Source organism: Phascolarctos cinereus, unplaced genomic scaffold, assembly GCF_003287225.1.
Source record: "Phascolarctos cinereus isolate Bilbo 61053 unplaced genomic scaffold, phaCin_HiC Scaffold_5;HRSCAF=322, whole genome shotgun sequence".
In the NCBI taxonomy this organism is placed as follows: Eukaryota; Metazoa; Chordata; class Mammalia; order Diprotodontia; family Phascolarctidae; genus Phascolarctos; species Phascolarctos cinereus.
Window position 1 is genome coordinate 259,391,509 of NW_027555958.1, and position 15,314 is coordinate 259,406,822.

At 34.2% G+C, this 15,314-nt stretch overlaps 1 protein-coding gene across 4 annotated transcripts in view; it reads left to right on the plus strand.

The window, feature by feature from the left end:
* TBCD (tubulin folding cofactor D) overlaps nt 1-15,314 on the plus strand; it is a 502,517-nt gene that overhangs the window by 305,725 nt on the left and 181,478 nt on the right. For all 4 annotated transcript variants that reach the window (XM_078155768.1, XM_078155769.1, XM_020987528.2 and 1 more), the window contains one exon: nt 13,701-13,732. In XM_078155768.1, the coding sequence (XP_078011894.1) occupies nt 13,701-13,732 (32 nt within the window). The remainder of the gene's footprint in view (nt 1-13,700; nt 13,733-15,314) is intronic.

The following is a 15,314-nucleotide window of genomic DNA, read 5'->3' on the forward strand; positions in this document are numbered from 1 at the left end:
AACTGAGGCAGACAGGGTTAAGTGACTTGTGCAGGGTCACACAGCTAGTGTCTGAGGCTGAATTTGAACTCAAGTCTTCTTGACTCCAGGTCCAGTACTCTGTCCACTGTATTACCTAATTGTTCCTGTGTTACTTTATATTATATTATATTGAATATCATTGTTACATTGCATTTCATTATATTATATTACATCATATATTTCATATCATATCATTTGATAGGATGAGTTCCATTAGAGTAGCAATTTTCATCTTTGGTGTTTATATTCCCAGGTCCTAGCACATTAGACCTAGTACCTAATAAATAATTATTGATTGATTTCATAGTGCTTTAAAGCAGTTTGAAACCTTTTTTCCTCTTTCATTTTCACATAATCTTCATTACTGAATATATTTTCCCTCATTCCCTATCTACCCTTTGTAATAAATAATGAAAAGGAAAGTTGTGGGAGAACTGTTTTATAATATTGTGTAAATCGAACAGTATCTTACCCATTCTCCAGGCTGGTTATTATAATTATGACGTTCAGTTTTTGTTGTAGTTAACACTGTTGTAGTCATTATCTACATTGTATTCCTGGTTCTGCTTACTTTACATTGTATCTGTACAGATGTAGATGTCATTTTCATGGTTTGCTGAATTCCTCATGTTTATTGTCTCTCATGATACAGTATATTGATGTGCTATAGTTTTAAACCATTCCCCAGTTTATAGAAATCTACTTTATTTCCAGTTCTTTGGTACCATCAAGGGCTACAAGAAATATGTTGGTGTATATGTGACATTTTTTGCCTATAACCTCATTTTGTGATCTTTGCTGATTTCTGGATGGTCAGGGTAAAACATTAGAGTGTTAATTTGTATTTTTTTAAATTGGTGATTTGGCAAAGTTTTTCCTGTATGTATATCTGTAGGTAGGCAACCGAAAATATAGACAAAGGCGTAGAGAGATAGGTAGGCTTTATATGAAATGCTTACTGTGTGTCAAGCATTATTAAGCACTGGGGATCCAAAAACAAGCAAAATAGTCTCTACTCTCATTTTTCATCTTTCTCCACCTGTTTGCTGCATTTTGACATTATTGACCACCCTCTTCTCCTGCATACTCTCTCCATGTTCATGACATTTTTCTCTTCTGTTTCTCCTCCTACTTACACTTCTCCATCTCTTGCTTCATCATTACATATCATACTTCTCAACTCTGGGTGTTCCTCAACATTCTATGGTAGGCCCTCTTCTCCCTTCATTCTCATGCTATATTCTTGGTAGCCTCATAAGTTTTATGGAGATGACTCCATATATATATGTATCTGGGAGTTCCTTTTCCGGGAGCCAAGATGGTGGAGTAAAAAGTAAGTCATTCTCACCTTCCCTTGTTGACCTCTGAAAGCCTAGAAAATATCACCCCAGGAAAAACCCTGGAATAGCTGAGCCAGCAGAATGATGGGGTGCAGCAATGTTGTAGCCTAGGAAGCTTGGGGGATTAATGACAAAGACCCCTCTTGCTCTGGGGTAGGGGGAACAGTACAGGATGGGAGGTGTTCCAGCAAGCCAGAGGCAAGCCCACCTTAGCATACCAGGGGAAGATCCTGAGCCCCAGGTAGTGTACCAGGCAAGCACCAACACCAGGACCCCTTGAGTACCTCAGTACAGGCATGGGAACCAGTAGACACCAGTTCTAGAAAACCACCATGTGCGACAGCCTTCTCCAGCAGCCAAATATTCTGGTGCCTAAGCGCAATTCCAGGAAGCACAACTCTAGGAGGCAAAACTCTAGGCTGATAGACATCCCCTAGCAGCAAAACATCCCTGTGCAAGGTCTGGGAGAGCAGAAGCCAAAGAAAGGAGTGCAAGGCCCAGGTGAACAGGAGCCAAAGAGAATAGTGCAAAGGCTGGGTGAGCAAGCGTCCTGCAGGGGCCAGACTCCCTACCCCCACCCCGAGAACCCCAATATTGCTGATCCCAGTCCAGCATGAGGTATAAACTGCTAGAACCTTACAGCCTCCAACTACCAAAATCTAAGGCCCCACCACACAAAGCCAGTGACCAGGTCTGGGGCTCCCAGCACAAGAAGCTTGGGTCAGTGCTCCCTTTGCTTCAGTAGGAGGGCTGAACTTTTATTAAAAGTCAGGAAATAGGCAAACACCATGAGCAAAAAGCAGAAGTGAACAATGACCATAGATTCTTATAATGGGGACAGGGAAGATCAAGGTACAAATTCAGAAGAGGACAACATTGGCAATATACCCACATTTGATACCTCAAAAGGGAATATGAAGTGGTCTCCAGCCCAAAAATCATTCTTGGAAGAGCTTAAGAAGGATTTTAAAAGTCAGATAAGAACTTACATGTATAAAAATATTTATAGCAGCTCTTATTGTGGTGGCAAAGAACTAGAAATTAAGGGAATTCCCATCAATTGGAGAATGGCTGAATAAGTTGTGGTATATGAAAGTAATGGAATATTATTGTGCTATAAGAAATGATGAGCATGCAGACTTCAGATATTCAGCAAAATTGAGCATAGTCTTTTAGGGGAGGAGATGGACATTCAGTGAAATAGGGGACAACCAAACCTTCTTGATGACTGTTATAGTAGAGAGAAGGAAGGGAGGGAGGTGAGCATTATTTGAACCTCACTGTCATCAGATTTGGTTCAAAGAGGGAACAACACAATTAAGTATAGAAATCTAACTTACCATATAGGAAGTAGGAGGAGAAAGGGAAAAGAAAAGGGAGGGTGTGAATAGAAGAGAGGTAAGAAGCAGTAAGGGGAAAGGGGAAGAAAAGGGAGGGGGCTAAAAGAAGGGAGGGCAAACTGAGGGAGAAGGTGGTTGAAGGCAAAACTCTAGTGAGGAGAGAAAGGAGAGAGAAAAGCATAAATGGGGGGAAATAGGATGGAGAGAAAGACACAAGATAGTAATCATAACTGTGAATGTAAGTGGGATGAATTCCCCCATAAAATGGAAGTGGATAGCAGAGTGGATTAAAAAACCATAATCCTACAATATGTTGTTTATAAGAAACACATTTGAAGCAGAGGGATACACATGGAATAAAAGTAAAAGGCTGGAGCAGATTATATTATTCTTTAGCTGAAGTAAAAAAAAAAAGCAGGGGTAGCAGTCCTGATCTCAGACAAAGCAAAAGCAGAAATAGATCTAATCAGAAGAGATAAGGAAGGAAACTCATCCTACTAAAAGATACCATAGACAATGAAATAATATCATCACTAAACATATATGCACCAAGAAGTATAACATCAAGATTCCTAGAGAAGAAGTTAAGGAAGTTACAGGAAGAAATAAATAATAAAACTGTACTAGTGAGGGACCTCAACCTCCCCCTGTCAGAACTAGCTCAATCTAACCACAAAATAAACAAGAAAGAAGTTAAGGAGATGAATAGAATTTAAAAAAAGTCAGGTATGGTTGACCCCTGGAGAAAACTGAATGGAGATAGAAAGGAATATGCCTTTTTCTCAGTGGTACCTGGCACATACGCAAAAATTGACCATGTACTAGGGCATAAAAACCTCAGAATCCAATGCAGAAAAGCAGAAATATTAAATGCACCCTTTTCAGATCATGATGCAATAAAGATTACATATAATAAAGGGCCATGGAAAGATAAACTAAAAATTAATTGGAAACTGAATAATCCTAAAGAATGAGTGAGTCAAACAACAAATCATAGAAATAATAACTTCATCTAAGAGAATGACAATAATGAGACAATATACCAGACCTTCTGGGATGCAGCGAAAGTGATTCTTAGGGAAAGTTTTATATCTCTCAATGTTTACATGAATAAAATATAGAAAGAAGAGGTCAATGAATTGGGCATGCAACTAAAAGAGCTAGAAAAAGAACAAATTAAAAACATCCAATTAAATAGGAAATTAGAAATTCTGAAAACCAAAGGAGAGACTAATAAAGTTAAAATTAAGAAAACTATTGAACTAATAAAAACAACTAAGAACTGGTTTTATGAAAAAAAAACCCAATAAAATAGATGAACCTTTGGTTAACTTGATTTTTAAAAAAATGAAAGAAGGAAACCAAATTACCGGCATCAGAAATGAAAAGAGTGAGTTCGCCACCAAGAAGAGGAAATCAAAACAATAATTAGGGGCTATTTTGCCCAACTGTGTGCCAGTAAATTTGATAATTTAAGTGAAATGGCTGAATGTTTGCAAAAATATAAATTGCCTGGATTAACAGAATAGGAAATAAAATACTTAACTCCATTTCTGAAAATGAAATTGAATAAGCCATCAATGAACTGCGTAAGAAAAAATCTCCAGGACAAGATGGATTTATAAGTGAATTCTATCAAACATTTAAACAACAATTTTAATACTGCATAAACTGTTGGCAATATAGGTGAAGAAGGAGGCCTGCCAAATTCTTTTTATGGTACATATATGATGCTGATACCTAAACAAGGAAGAACCAAAACAGAGAAAGAAAATTATAGACCAATTTCCCTAATGAATATAGATGCAAAAATTTTAAAATATTATCATAGATGTTACAGCAACTAATCTCAAGGATAATGCAGTATGACCAGGTAGGATTTATACCAGAAATGCAGGGCTGGTTCAATATTAGGAAAACTATGAGCATAATTGACCGTATCAACAACAAAACTAACAAATCTTAGGATTATTCTCAACAGATGCAGAAAAAGCATTTAAGAAAATACAACACCCATTCCTATTAAAAACATTAGAGAGCTTAAGAATAAGTGGAGTTTTCCTTAAAATGAGAGATAGCATCTATCTAAAACCATCAGCAAATATTACATGTAATAGGGATAAGCTGGAAGCATTTCAAATAAAATTGGGGGTAAACAAGGATGTCCATTATCACCACTGTTATTCAATATTGTACTAGAAATGTTAGCTTTAGCAATAAGAGAAGAAAAAAATTGAAGGAATTAGGATAGGCAAAGAAGAAACAAAGCTATCAACTCTTTGCAGGTGATATGATAGTATACTTAAAAAATCCTAGAGAATAAAATAAAAAATTACTTGAAATAATCAACAAATTTAGCAGAGTTGTAGGATATAAAATAAACCCACATAAATCATGGATATTTCTATATATTACTAACAAAGCCCAACAAAAGAGTTAGAAAGAGAAATTCCATTTAAAGTTACTGACATTTGGGAGTCTGCCTGCCAAAACAAACTCAGGAACTATATGAACACAATTACAAAACACTTTTCACACAAATAAAGTTAGATCTAAATAGTTGGAAAAATAACAGTTACCCATGGGTAGGCCAAGCTAATATAACAAAAATGACAATTGTAACTAAATTAATTTACTTACTCAGTGTCATACCAATCACCCTACCAAAAAAATTATTTTATAGAATTAGATAAAATAACAAAATTCATCTGGAAGAACAAAAGGTCTAGAATATCAAGGGAACTAATGAAAAGTAATGCAAGGGAAGGTGGCCTAGTTGTACCATATCTTAAGTTGTATTATAAAGCAGCAATCTTCAAAACTACTTGGTACTCGCTAAGAAATGGTGGATCAGTAGAATAGGTTAGATATGCAAGACACAGCAATCAATCAATATAGTAATCTGCTATTTGATAAATCCTAAGACTCTAGCTTCTGGGATAAGAGCTCACTATTTAACAAAAACTGCTGGGAAAACTAGAAAATAGTATGGCAGAAACTAGTTGTAGACCAACATCTTACACCCTATGCCAAGATAAAGGCAAAATGGGTACATTTATTTAGATATAAAGACTGATACTATAAACAAAGCAGGAGAGCAAGTTTATCTCTCAGATATATGGAGAAGGGAAGAATTTATGACCAAACAAGAGATAGAGAACATTATGAAATGCAAAATGGATGACTTTGATTACATTAAATTGAAAAGTTTTTGCACAAACAAAACCAATGCAACCAGGATTAGAAGGGAAGCAGAAAGCTGGGAAACAATTTTAACAGCCAGTGTCTCTGATAAAGGCCTCATTTCTAAAATATATAGAGAATTGAGTTGAATTTATAAGAATACAAGTCATTCTCCATTTGATAAATAGTCAAAAGAAATGAATGAGCAGTTTTCAGAGGAAATCTAAATCACTATTGATTAAAGAAATGCAAATCAAAACAACTCGAGGTATCACATCATACCTATCAGATTGGCTAACATGACAAAACAAGAGAATAATAAATGTTGGAGAAAATGCGGGAAAATTGGAACATTAATGCAGTGTAGGTGGAGTTGTGAACTGATCCAGCCTTTGTGAAGAGCAGTTTAGAACCATGCCCAAAGGGCTGTAAAATTTTGCATTCCCGTTTGACCCAGCAATACCACTTCTAGGTCTGTATACTAAAGAGATCATACAAATGGGAAAAGGACCCACACGTATAAAAATATTTATAGCAGGTCTTTTTGAGGTGGCAAAACATTGGAAATTGAGGGGATGCCCATCAATTGGGGAGTGACTGAACAACTTGTGGTATATGAATGTAGTGGAATACTATTATGCTATAAGACATGATGACCAGGTGGACTTCAGAAAAACCTGGAAAGACTTTATGAACTAGTACTGAGTGAAATGAACAGAACCAGGAGAACATTGTATACAGTAACAGCCACACTGTGCAAAGACTGACTTTGATAGATTTAGCTCTTCTCAGCAGTCCAAGGATCTAAAACAGCTCCAAAGGACTCAAGATGGAAAATGCTATCCACATCCAAAGAAAGAACTACGGAGACTGAAATGCAGATGGAAGCATACTATTTGCTCTCCTTTTCTTTTGTTGTTTTATTTGTTCTTTCTTGTATTTCCTCCCATTAGTTCTAATTCTTCTATACATCATGACTAATGTGAAAAAATGCTTAATATGAATGTATAAGTAGAGCCTGTATCAGATTACATGCCATCTTGGGGGTGGAGGAGAAAAGAGAGGGGGAGAAAATTTAAAACTCAAAATCTGATGGAAGTGAATGTTGAAAACTAAAAATAAATGATAAAAAACCCATATATATATGTATAAGTAATCTATGTATCTAGTACTAATTTCTCACTGTAGCTTCACTTTTGTATTCCAGTTACGTCCTGAGATATTTCTAACTAGATGTTTGAGAGACACCTGAAGTTCAACCTGCCCCAACCTGAGCACATTATCTTTAGTCCCAACCTTTTCCTTTTCTAAATTTCTCTGTTTCTGTCAGATACCACCATCCTTTCAGCCTCCCAGCATTGTAACCTCACATAATCCTGGACTCTTCACTTTTCCTTACTCCACACATCCAGTCTGTTGCTAAATCTTGACATTTCTATTTTCATATGCCTCTTGCATCCAATTCCTTTTTTTTCTATTCACGCCATTCCCCCCTTATTTTGACTCCTTATTCTAGCTAACTTAGATGACATGATAGCTCTCTTTGAGTGTTTCACCTTACCTATACTGCCATATTCACCATCCAAAATAGTGCTGCCAAAGCAGTTTTTCATAAGTGTAGCTCCAACCTTGTGATGCCCCTGCTCTTATCAGCTCAATGTATTGGCTTCATGTTTTCTAGGATAAAATATAAAGTACTCTTTTTAGCTTTTGAAGCCTTTTACAACCTGGCCTCAACCTAACTTCCCAGCCTCATTGGTCAGTACTTTTTAACTCTGTGATCCAGCACAGTTCTCTCTGTTCTTAACAATGGTCACTCCATCTTGTGGGTTTCTCCCTTTGAACTGGCATGCTTGGAGTGCTCTTCCTCCTTGCCTCTGCCACATAGAGTTCCTTTCTTCCTTTAAAATGTAACTCAAACACTCTCTGCTAAATGAAGCCTTTCCTAATCTTTCCTACTACTAGTTTACTCCCCCTGAAACTACCTTGTATTGAAATACTTTGTGTTTCTTTGTAATTATTTGGTTTATATTTATGCTGTATATATATTTAGAAATGTGCTTGTCTCCCTCACTAGAATGTGAGGTCCTTGCTTGTAGGGATTGTTTTTTTTTTAGTTGTATCCTAAGAGATACTTTTACGTATTTACTACATTTCTGGGCAAATAATAGGTGCTTAATAAATATTTGTGATTTAATTGATTAATTATACTCAAGGAACTTACTTTCTTGAGGGGGTAGACAATACATAAAGGAGAATGAAAAAGGTTATATTTGTGTAACACGTAGGAAGAAGAGTAGGAGGAGATTTTGTCCTGGGGAACAGGAGGTGAAAGCTTATGTATCAGAACCCAGCGTCACAGTGGAATATTCCAGGGTTCTAATGGGTGGATGATGAAGATGATAGCTGGACACTAGTTGCCACATTGAGGAGATGAACAGGAAATGATAGTTCACCCTTCACTTTTTGGTAACTGTTCATACCTAAATGAATTGTGGTAAGAGACACAAAACCTACAATAGTAGGGGAGCACCTCAATTTATCCCTTCCCAAACATAATCTAATAATTAAAAAAAAAAACAAAACAGAAAGGAAATGAAAGACCTAAATATAATTTTAGAGAAGTTATTTATAATAGACTTCTGGAGAATTTTGAATGAGAATAGAATGGAGCATGCCAACCTATTCTCTCCACATGGTACCTTTGCAAAAATTGACCACATATTAGAAAACTTGTTTATTAGAGGACCTTTGAAGCAAATTAAAAAAATAAATTATAGACTAAATAGCTTAATCCTAATGAATGAATGGATCAAATAATAAATCATAGACATAATATAAATACATAATCATATTAAATAACTTAATAATAAATATAAAGGATGAGCAATAAAAGTTAACATCAGAATCTAAAAATGAAAAAAAAATTAACAAAATTGCAATAAAAACCATTGAATTAATAAATAAAATAAGAAGCTGCAATTTTTGAGAAAAAATAGGTGTCATTAGCTAATCTGACTTAAAGAAAGAATAAAACCAAATTACCAGTAGCATAAATGAAAATGGTGAATTTACAAGTAATGAAGAAATAAAGCAATTATTAAGGGGTATTTTGCTTAACTGCATGCCAATAAAACAGACAAGATAAATGAAATGAGTGAAAGTTTACTACGATACAATTTGCCCAGTTTAACAGTACAGGAAATAGAGGACTTAAATAGCATTGTGGTAAGATAGTGTCAATAAAATTGTTGATGTTGGAACAAACCAGAAACAGAATCAGAACCACAAATTTAGAAACCAGTGAGTGTTTATTAGGTTCTCCAGCATGGGAGCCCCACCCACACAGGCAGAGATTCCCCTAAGGAATGAAAGGACAAAACTTATATAGGTTTTAATTTAGGGAGGAGGTGAATTAGTTATGAGGTACCTCCGGATTTGACAGAACTTGTTGCTCGGGGCTTACAAGGTAGGAATAGGAGATATGGTATCCCTTAAATGGACAGGGCCTTTTGCTGGGGCTGGTGACAGGAAAGGTTCTTCTTCAGGTTACTGGACTGTCTTTGCTCTTTAATCAGTAAGGAAGGATACAACGGGGTGGGGTGGGGATTGCAATGCAAACAAAGTTGGGGCAGGAGAGGAGAACTGTAGACAAAAGGAGTTGCTTTAATTTTATCTGCTACCCACAATAGAAAAAAAAAATTGAACAATTTATCAATAAATTTCCCTCCCCTCCAAATAAAACTTCAGAAACAGATGGATTCAAAAATGAGTTCTGCCAAACATTTAAAGAACAATTAATTTCAGTACTAATGTTTTGTGAAAAAATATAAAAAGAAGAGATCCTACAAAATTCCTTCTATGACATAAGTATAGTCTTGGTACCTAAACTAGGGATAGAAAGGGAAACAGGAAAGGGAAACTATATACCAGTATCCCTAATGAATGTTGAAGCAAAGATTTTCAGTAAAATATTAGCAAGAAGACTAAAACAATATAGCACCTAAAGATATAGTTCCATTTTTATATATTATATGTCTATATAAGGAATTCAGGATGGTTTAGTATTAGGAAAATTAGGAACACAAATGACAATCATATATTAATAGAAGGAGAAAAAGCTTTTGATAAGATACAGCATCCATCCTTGTTAAAATCATTGGGAAGTATAGAAATAAATGGAACTTTCCTGAAAATGGTAAGTAGTATCTCTAAATCCAAGAACCAACATTATGTGTAATTGAGATAAGCTAAAGCAAGGGTGTCTGTTATCACCATTACTGTTTATTGTAGTGCTAGAAATTATTGCCATAGCAGTAAGACAGAAAAAAGAGATTAGGAGAATAAATATAGTAAAAGAGGAAACAAAATTGTCACTTTTTGCAGATGATATGATGGTTTACTTAAGAATTCACTTAGTCGTCTAAAAACTAATCAAAACAGTTAACAACTTCAATAAAGTTACAGTACATAAAATGAAACCATACAAACCATAAGCATTTTTGCATATTATTAACAAAATCCATCAGAAGGAGATAAAGAAATTCCATTTGAAATAAATATAGAAAGCATAAAATACTTGGGATTATGCCTGCCAAGATACACAGAGGAGCTATATAAATACAATTCCATAAGACTTTACACAACTTAAGAACCAAACATTTGGAGAAAATATATTAATTGCTCATGAGTAGGCTGAACCGATAAAATAAAAATGGCAATTGTACAAAATAAGTCCACTTATTTAACTGCCATAGCCATCTAACAACTAAGTGATTGCTTTATAGAGCCAGAAAAAAAATAATAAGATTCATCCAAAGGAAAGACAGATCAAGAATATCAGGCAAATTAATGAAAAAAAGTGGGATGTAAAGAAGCCTAGAAGTATAAGACTTTGAGGTATAATCATGAAAACAATTTGGTGTTGGGTAAGAAATAGGAAAGTTGTTCAGTGGAACAGAATAGATACATGAGACACAGAAGCAAACGAGCGCAGTATAGTGTTTGATAAATGTAAAAATCCCAGCTGTTGGAACAGGAACCCAGTATTCCTCACAACTGCTGGGAAAACTGAAAAATAAGTCTCATAGAAACTAGTTATAGAGCAATATCCAAATGGGTACATGATGTAAATATAAAGGATGATATCATAAGCAAATTATAAGGGTATGGAAGAAATTAACTGTCAGATTTATGGTTAGAGAAATAGTTTATGGTGAAACAAGTAGAGGTTAAAATTATGGAGATTCAGTTCATTTTAGAAATAACAAGTTCTGAAAGTGATCAGGAAGAAGAACTTTAATGCCAAGGGGAAAAAATGGTTGAATAATTTAAGAGTAGTCTGTTCCCATGGGAAAATAAGGAGCAAATGCAGCCCAGGGTGACTTAACCTGAAAATTTGAACTCTATTGCAAATAAAAAATATATAGAGTTTCAGTTATAAATACAGACTGAAATAATTTTAGAAAGAAAATAAGAACTGAAGAAATTATTTGCTTATCAAATGCACCATAGAATAAAAATTATAAAGCAACAGTAATCAAAACCATTTGGTATTGGTATAAAAATAGCTAAATCAGTGCAATAGCCTTAATAAATGAGATTTAAAAGCAATAACAGTAAAACTCAATAACCTAGGATTTGATAAAGTGGAAGAAAAATTATCTAGGGGGAAAAAGCTTGATCATTTGATTAAAAAATGCTAGGAAAACTAGAAAATAGTCTGGCAAAAATTAGACTTAGATTGACACCTTAAACTGTATTTTATAATACATTTTAAATGTATACATGATCTTGGTAGTAAAGATCATTTTATTTAAAAATTAGAATAGTTGCAGATATATACTTCACAGCTATGGGTAAGAAATATATTCTTAACTAAATAAGAGATAGAGGCAATTACAACAAATAAAATTGATAACTTTGATTTACTTGAAAATATAAACTTCTGCACAGAGAAAATTAATGCATCAGTAGTCAAATTGGAAAAACTTTGTGTCATATTTCTCTGATAAGGATTTGGTATCTAAGATAAATACAGAATTAATAAACATATGTGAGACTAATAGTCATACCCCAATAGACAAAATGTCTAAGGATATGAGCGTACAATTCTCTAAGGAAAAATTGCAAATTATTCACACCCACATGAAAGAATGCTCCAGATCCCTAATAATAAGATAAGTTTAAATCAAAACAATTCTGAGGTTTCACTTAATACCATTCAGATTGGCAAAAATGACAAAAAATAACAATGGTCAGTGTTGGAAGGTTTATAGAAGGATAGACACCATAATACATTGTTGGTGGAATTATGCAAATAAAGTGACTAAAATGTCCCTGCCCTTTGAATTATAGGGCTTATACTACTGGGCTTATACCCCAAAAAAGCTATCAGTAAGAAGAAAGAACCCATATACTATAAAATATTTATGGCAGCACTTTTTGTCATAGATAAGAATAGGAAACAAAGTACATACCCATCAATTGGGGAATGGTTAAAAAAAAGTATATAATGGAATATTCTTGTGCTGCAAGAAGTGAAATGTGTGATGAATAAAGAGACACATCAAAAGATATATATAAACTGACACAAGTGAAGTAATCAGCCAAAAAAGTGCTATACACAGTATGTACAACAATATAAGCAGAAAGAACGATTACACATTAAAAAAAAAATCTGAAGTTATTCTAACACAATTGCAAAGGTCAACTAGAAACAAATGAAGAGCTTAAAGAAGACACTTTCAGCTTACCCTTTTGTGGAGGGAGAGGGCTACAGGTACTATACATTGCACATATTTTCAGAGCTTTTCTTTGTATTAATCAGGTTTGCTCATTTTTTTCTCTTCTAAAGGATATTATTAGTCATGTGGGGTAGCTGTCTGGGAGGGGGAGAGGAAGGGATACTTGGGATAGCTATGCTCATAAAAGAAACAGAAAAAAAATCAATAAAAATTATTTTTAAAAAAGAAAATATGAAAGATGTTGTTTCAGAGAAACATGGAAAGACTTACATGAATTGATGCAAAGTGAAATGAAGAGAACTAGGAAAATAATTACACAGTAACAATAGACAAAACCAAAAAGACAAACAACTTTGAAAGACTTAGAATCTCATCAACAGTTTGACCAACCACAGTTCCAGAGGAATCATTATGAAATGTGCTACTCACTTCCAGACAGAAATGATAGACTCAGAGTGTGTATTGAGATATTTTGGGGGGTCGGAGAACCTGGTTCTTTGGGAATTTGTAATGACTGAGTTAAAAAAAAACCCCACCAAGATGAAGTATTCATGTTCTTTGGCCACATATCTATTGGGGAGTAGTTCTCGGTCTTATATATGTTTTGGACACTAAATTTTCCTGGAGATATTTGATATAAAGAAATTTTCCCAGAATTACTTCATGTGTAGATGTATGTTTGTGCTTTATATTTTTAATTGATTTTGCTATTTGACCTTTCCACTGACATCTTCTCCAAGTTCTAAAAGACTATGCAAGTATAGCCTAAGTTCTTTGCATTGTGACAAAACCATTCATTAAGAATTCTATTATTGTAATCTGGAGAAACTCATTATTGAACAGCTTGTCATTAGGTAAAGAATAATTTTGGCCACAGGAACAAAATGAAGAACCTATTCATGTTTTGAGGGAATGCTTTGTTGGTTGAGGAAATATCCATAGTGAAATGATAGATTTCACAGAAATTATAGATTTTTGAAATATTGGATGAAATTATTTGACCATTATTTCTGTAATGCCACTTTAATGATCTACATGTTCTCTCTCTCTCTCTCTTTTTTAATTTTCAGAGGTTTGGGAGGAGAACTAATGAGACAATCAGGTAGGTTTTAAATGACACGAAATGGTGGGTTATGTTTCTTTATTCTTACTAACTACGAATATAAAAACATCCTAAATGATGATACATACCTTTTTTGGCTTGCCAGGGAAAATGAGCTTTTTTGTCATCAAATAAAACACCATTATAATTGAATTCTGTTTCTCCTTTACATTGGATTTGTGTGGCACTGTGGTTATCCAGTATTGTTTATGCTTTCAAATAGAACACTGTTTTGCTGAACTCTTTTTTTCTTCCTTTGAAATCTTTGTTATAGCAGAAGGTATGCTGGGTTCTTGAGTAGAGGTTGAGGAAGAATATATTTGGAAATAAATTTAATATTAAATCCAAAGGCAAAACAAAAAAGCAAAACAAAAGTATATTAAATCCAGAAACAAAACATTAGGATGAACCAACAGTTTACAGTAGACTCATTTGCATTCTGGTCTTGGTTCTTATTTTTTGATAATCTGGGTTTTTTATTGCCCATGTTATTCAAAAGAATTCATTATATACAAGTTGACATGTAGCCATTAAAAATAGATACAGTTTCATTTTCAATAAAAGAACGAAGTGGGAGATATTTTTATTTAATTCATATACACAGTTCTGGGTCTTTTTAAATGTGTTTGGAGTTATCGAATATCACTCAATAGTAACCCAATTTTTTTTGGCTGGTACGATATCAGGAAGTGAACTCTTTCAAATAACTGAATTTTCCAGATAAAAATTTCACTTTCTAAGCATCAGTAATATTATTATTTTAATTTTTGTTGTACATTATTGAATGTAGAATTGAATGAAATCTCAGAAGTCCAAACCGTACCTGAGCAGGAACTCCCTGTATAACTTTCACTTGGGATTAATACAATAAATGAAATCTTGAGATTTAGCCACAAAAGAAAAGTTTGAAAATAAAAATTGTGTGCAACTGATAAAAATAAGTGCTATTTTGATAAAGGCTAACAAAATAAATCACCAACCAATCTTACTGAGAAAAAGAAAGAAGAAAATCAGATTGCAATAATGATGATGATGATAATAACAGGTATCATCTATATAGTGCTTACTACATCCCAGGCACTATGCTTAAGAACTTTACTATTATTATCTCATTTGATCCTCCTAACAACCTTGAGAGGTAGGTGCTATTATTATCCCCATTTACAGCTGAGGACACTGAGGTAAACAAAGGTTAAGTGGCTTGCACTGTATTACACAGTTAGTAAGTGTTTGAAGCTGGATTTGAACTCTAGAGTTCCTGATTCCAGGCCAGGTGTTTTATCCACTGGATCATCTAGCTCTCCCTCTCCCACCAGGTGAATTTATCACAGAGAAGAAATGCAAAGAATTATCTGGGGCTAATATATATAATTTTATATGAGCTAACTTGAGAATTCAAAGGAAATCAATTAGTGCCAACAAAAATGTAGAATGACAAAACTGAAAAAACAAGAAAACAGTTTTACCCTCTCAAAGATAAAAGAAATAATTCTCCAAGCATTTATCAAACAACTAGTATTTGCTAGGTATCTTACAAGGTTCTGAGGACATTAAAATAAAAATACAAAACAATGATATGTAA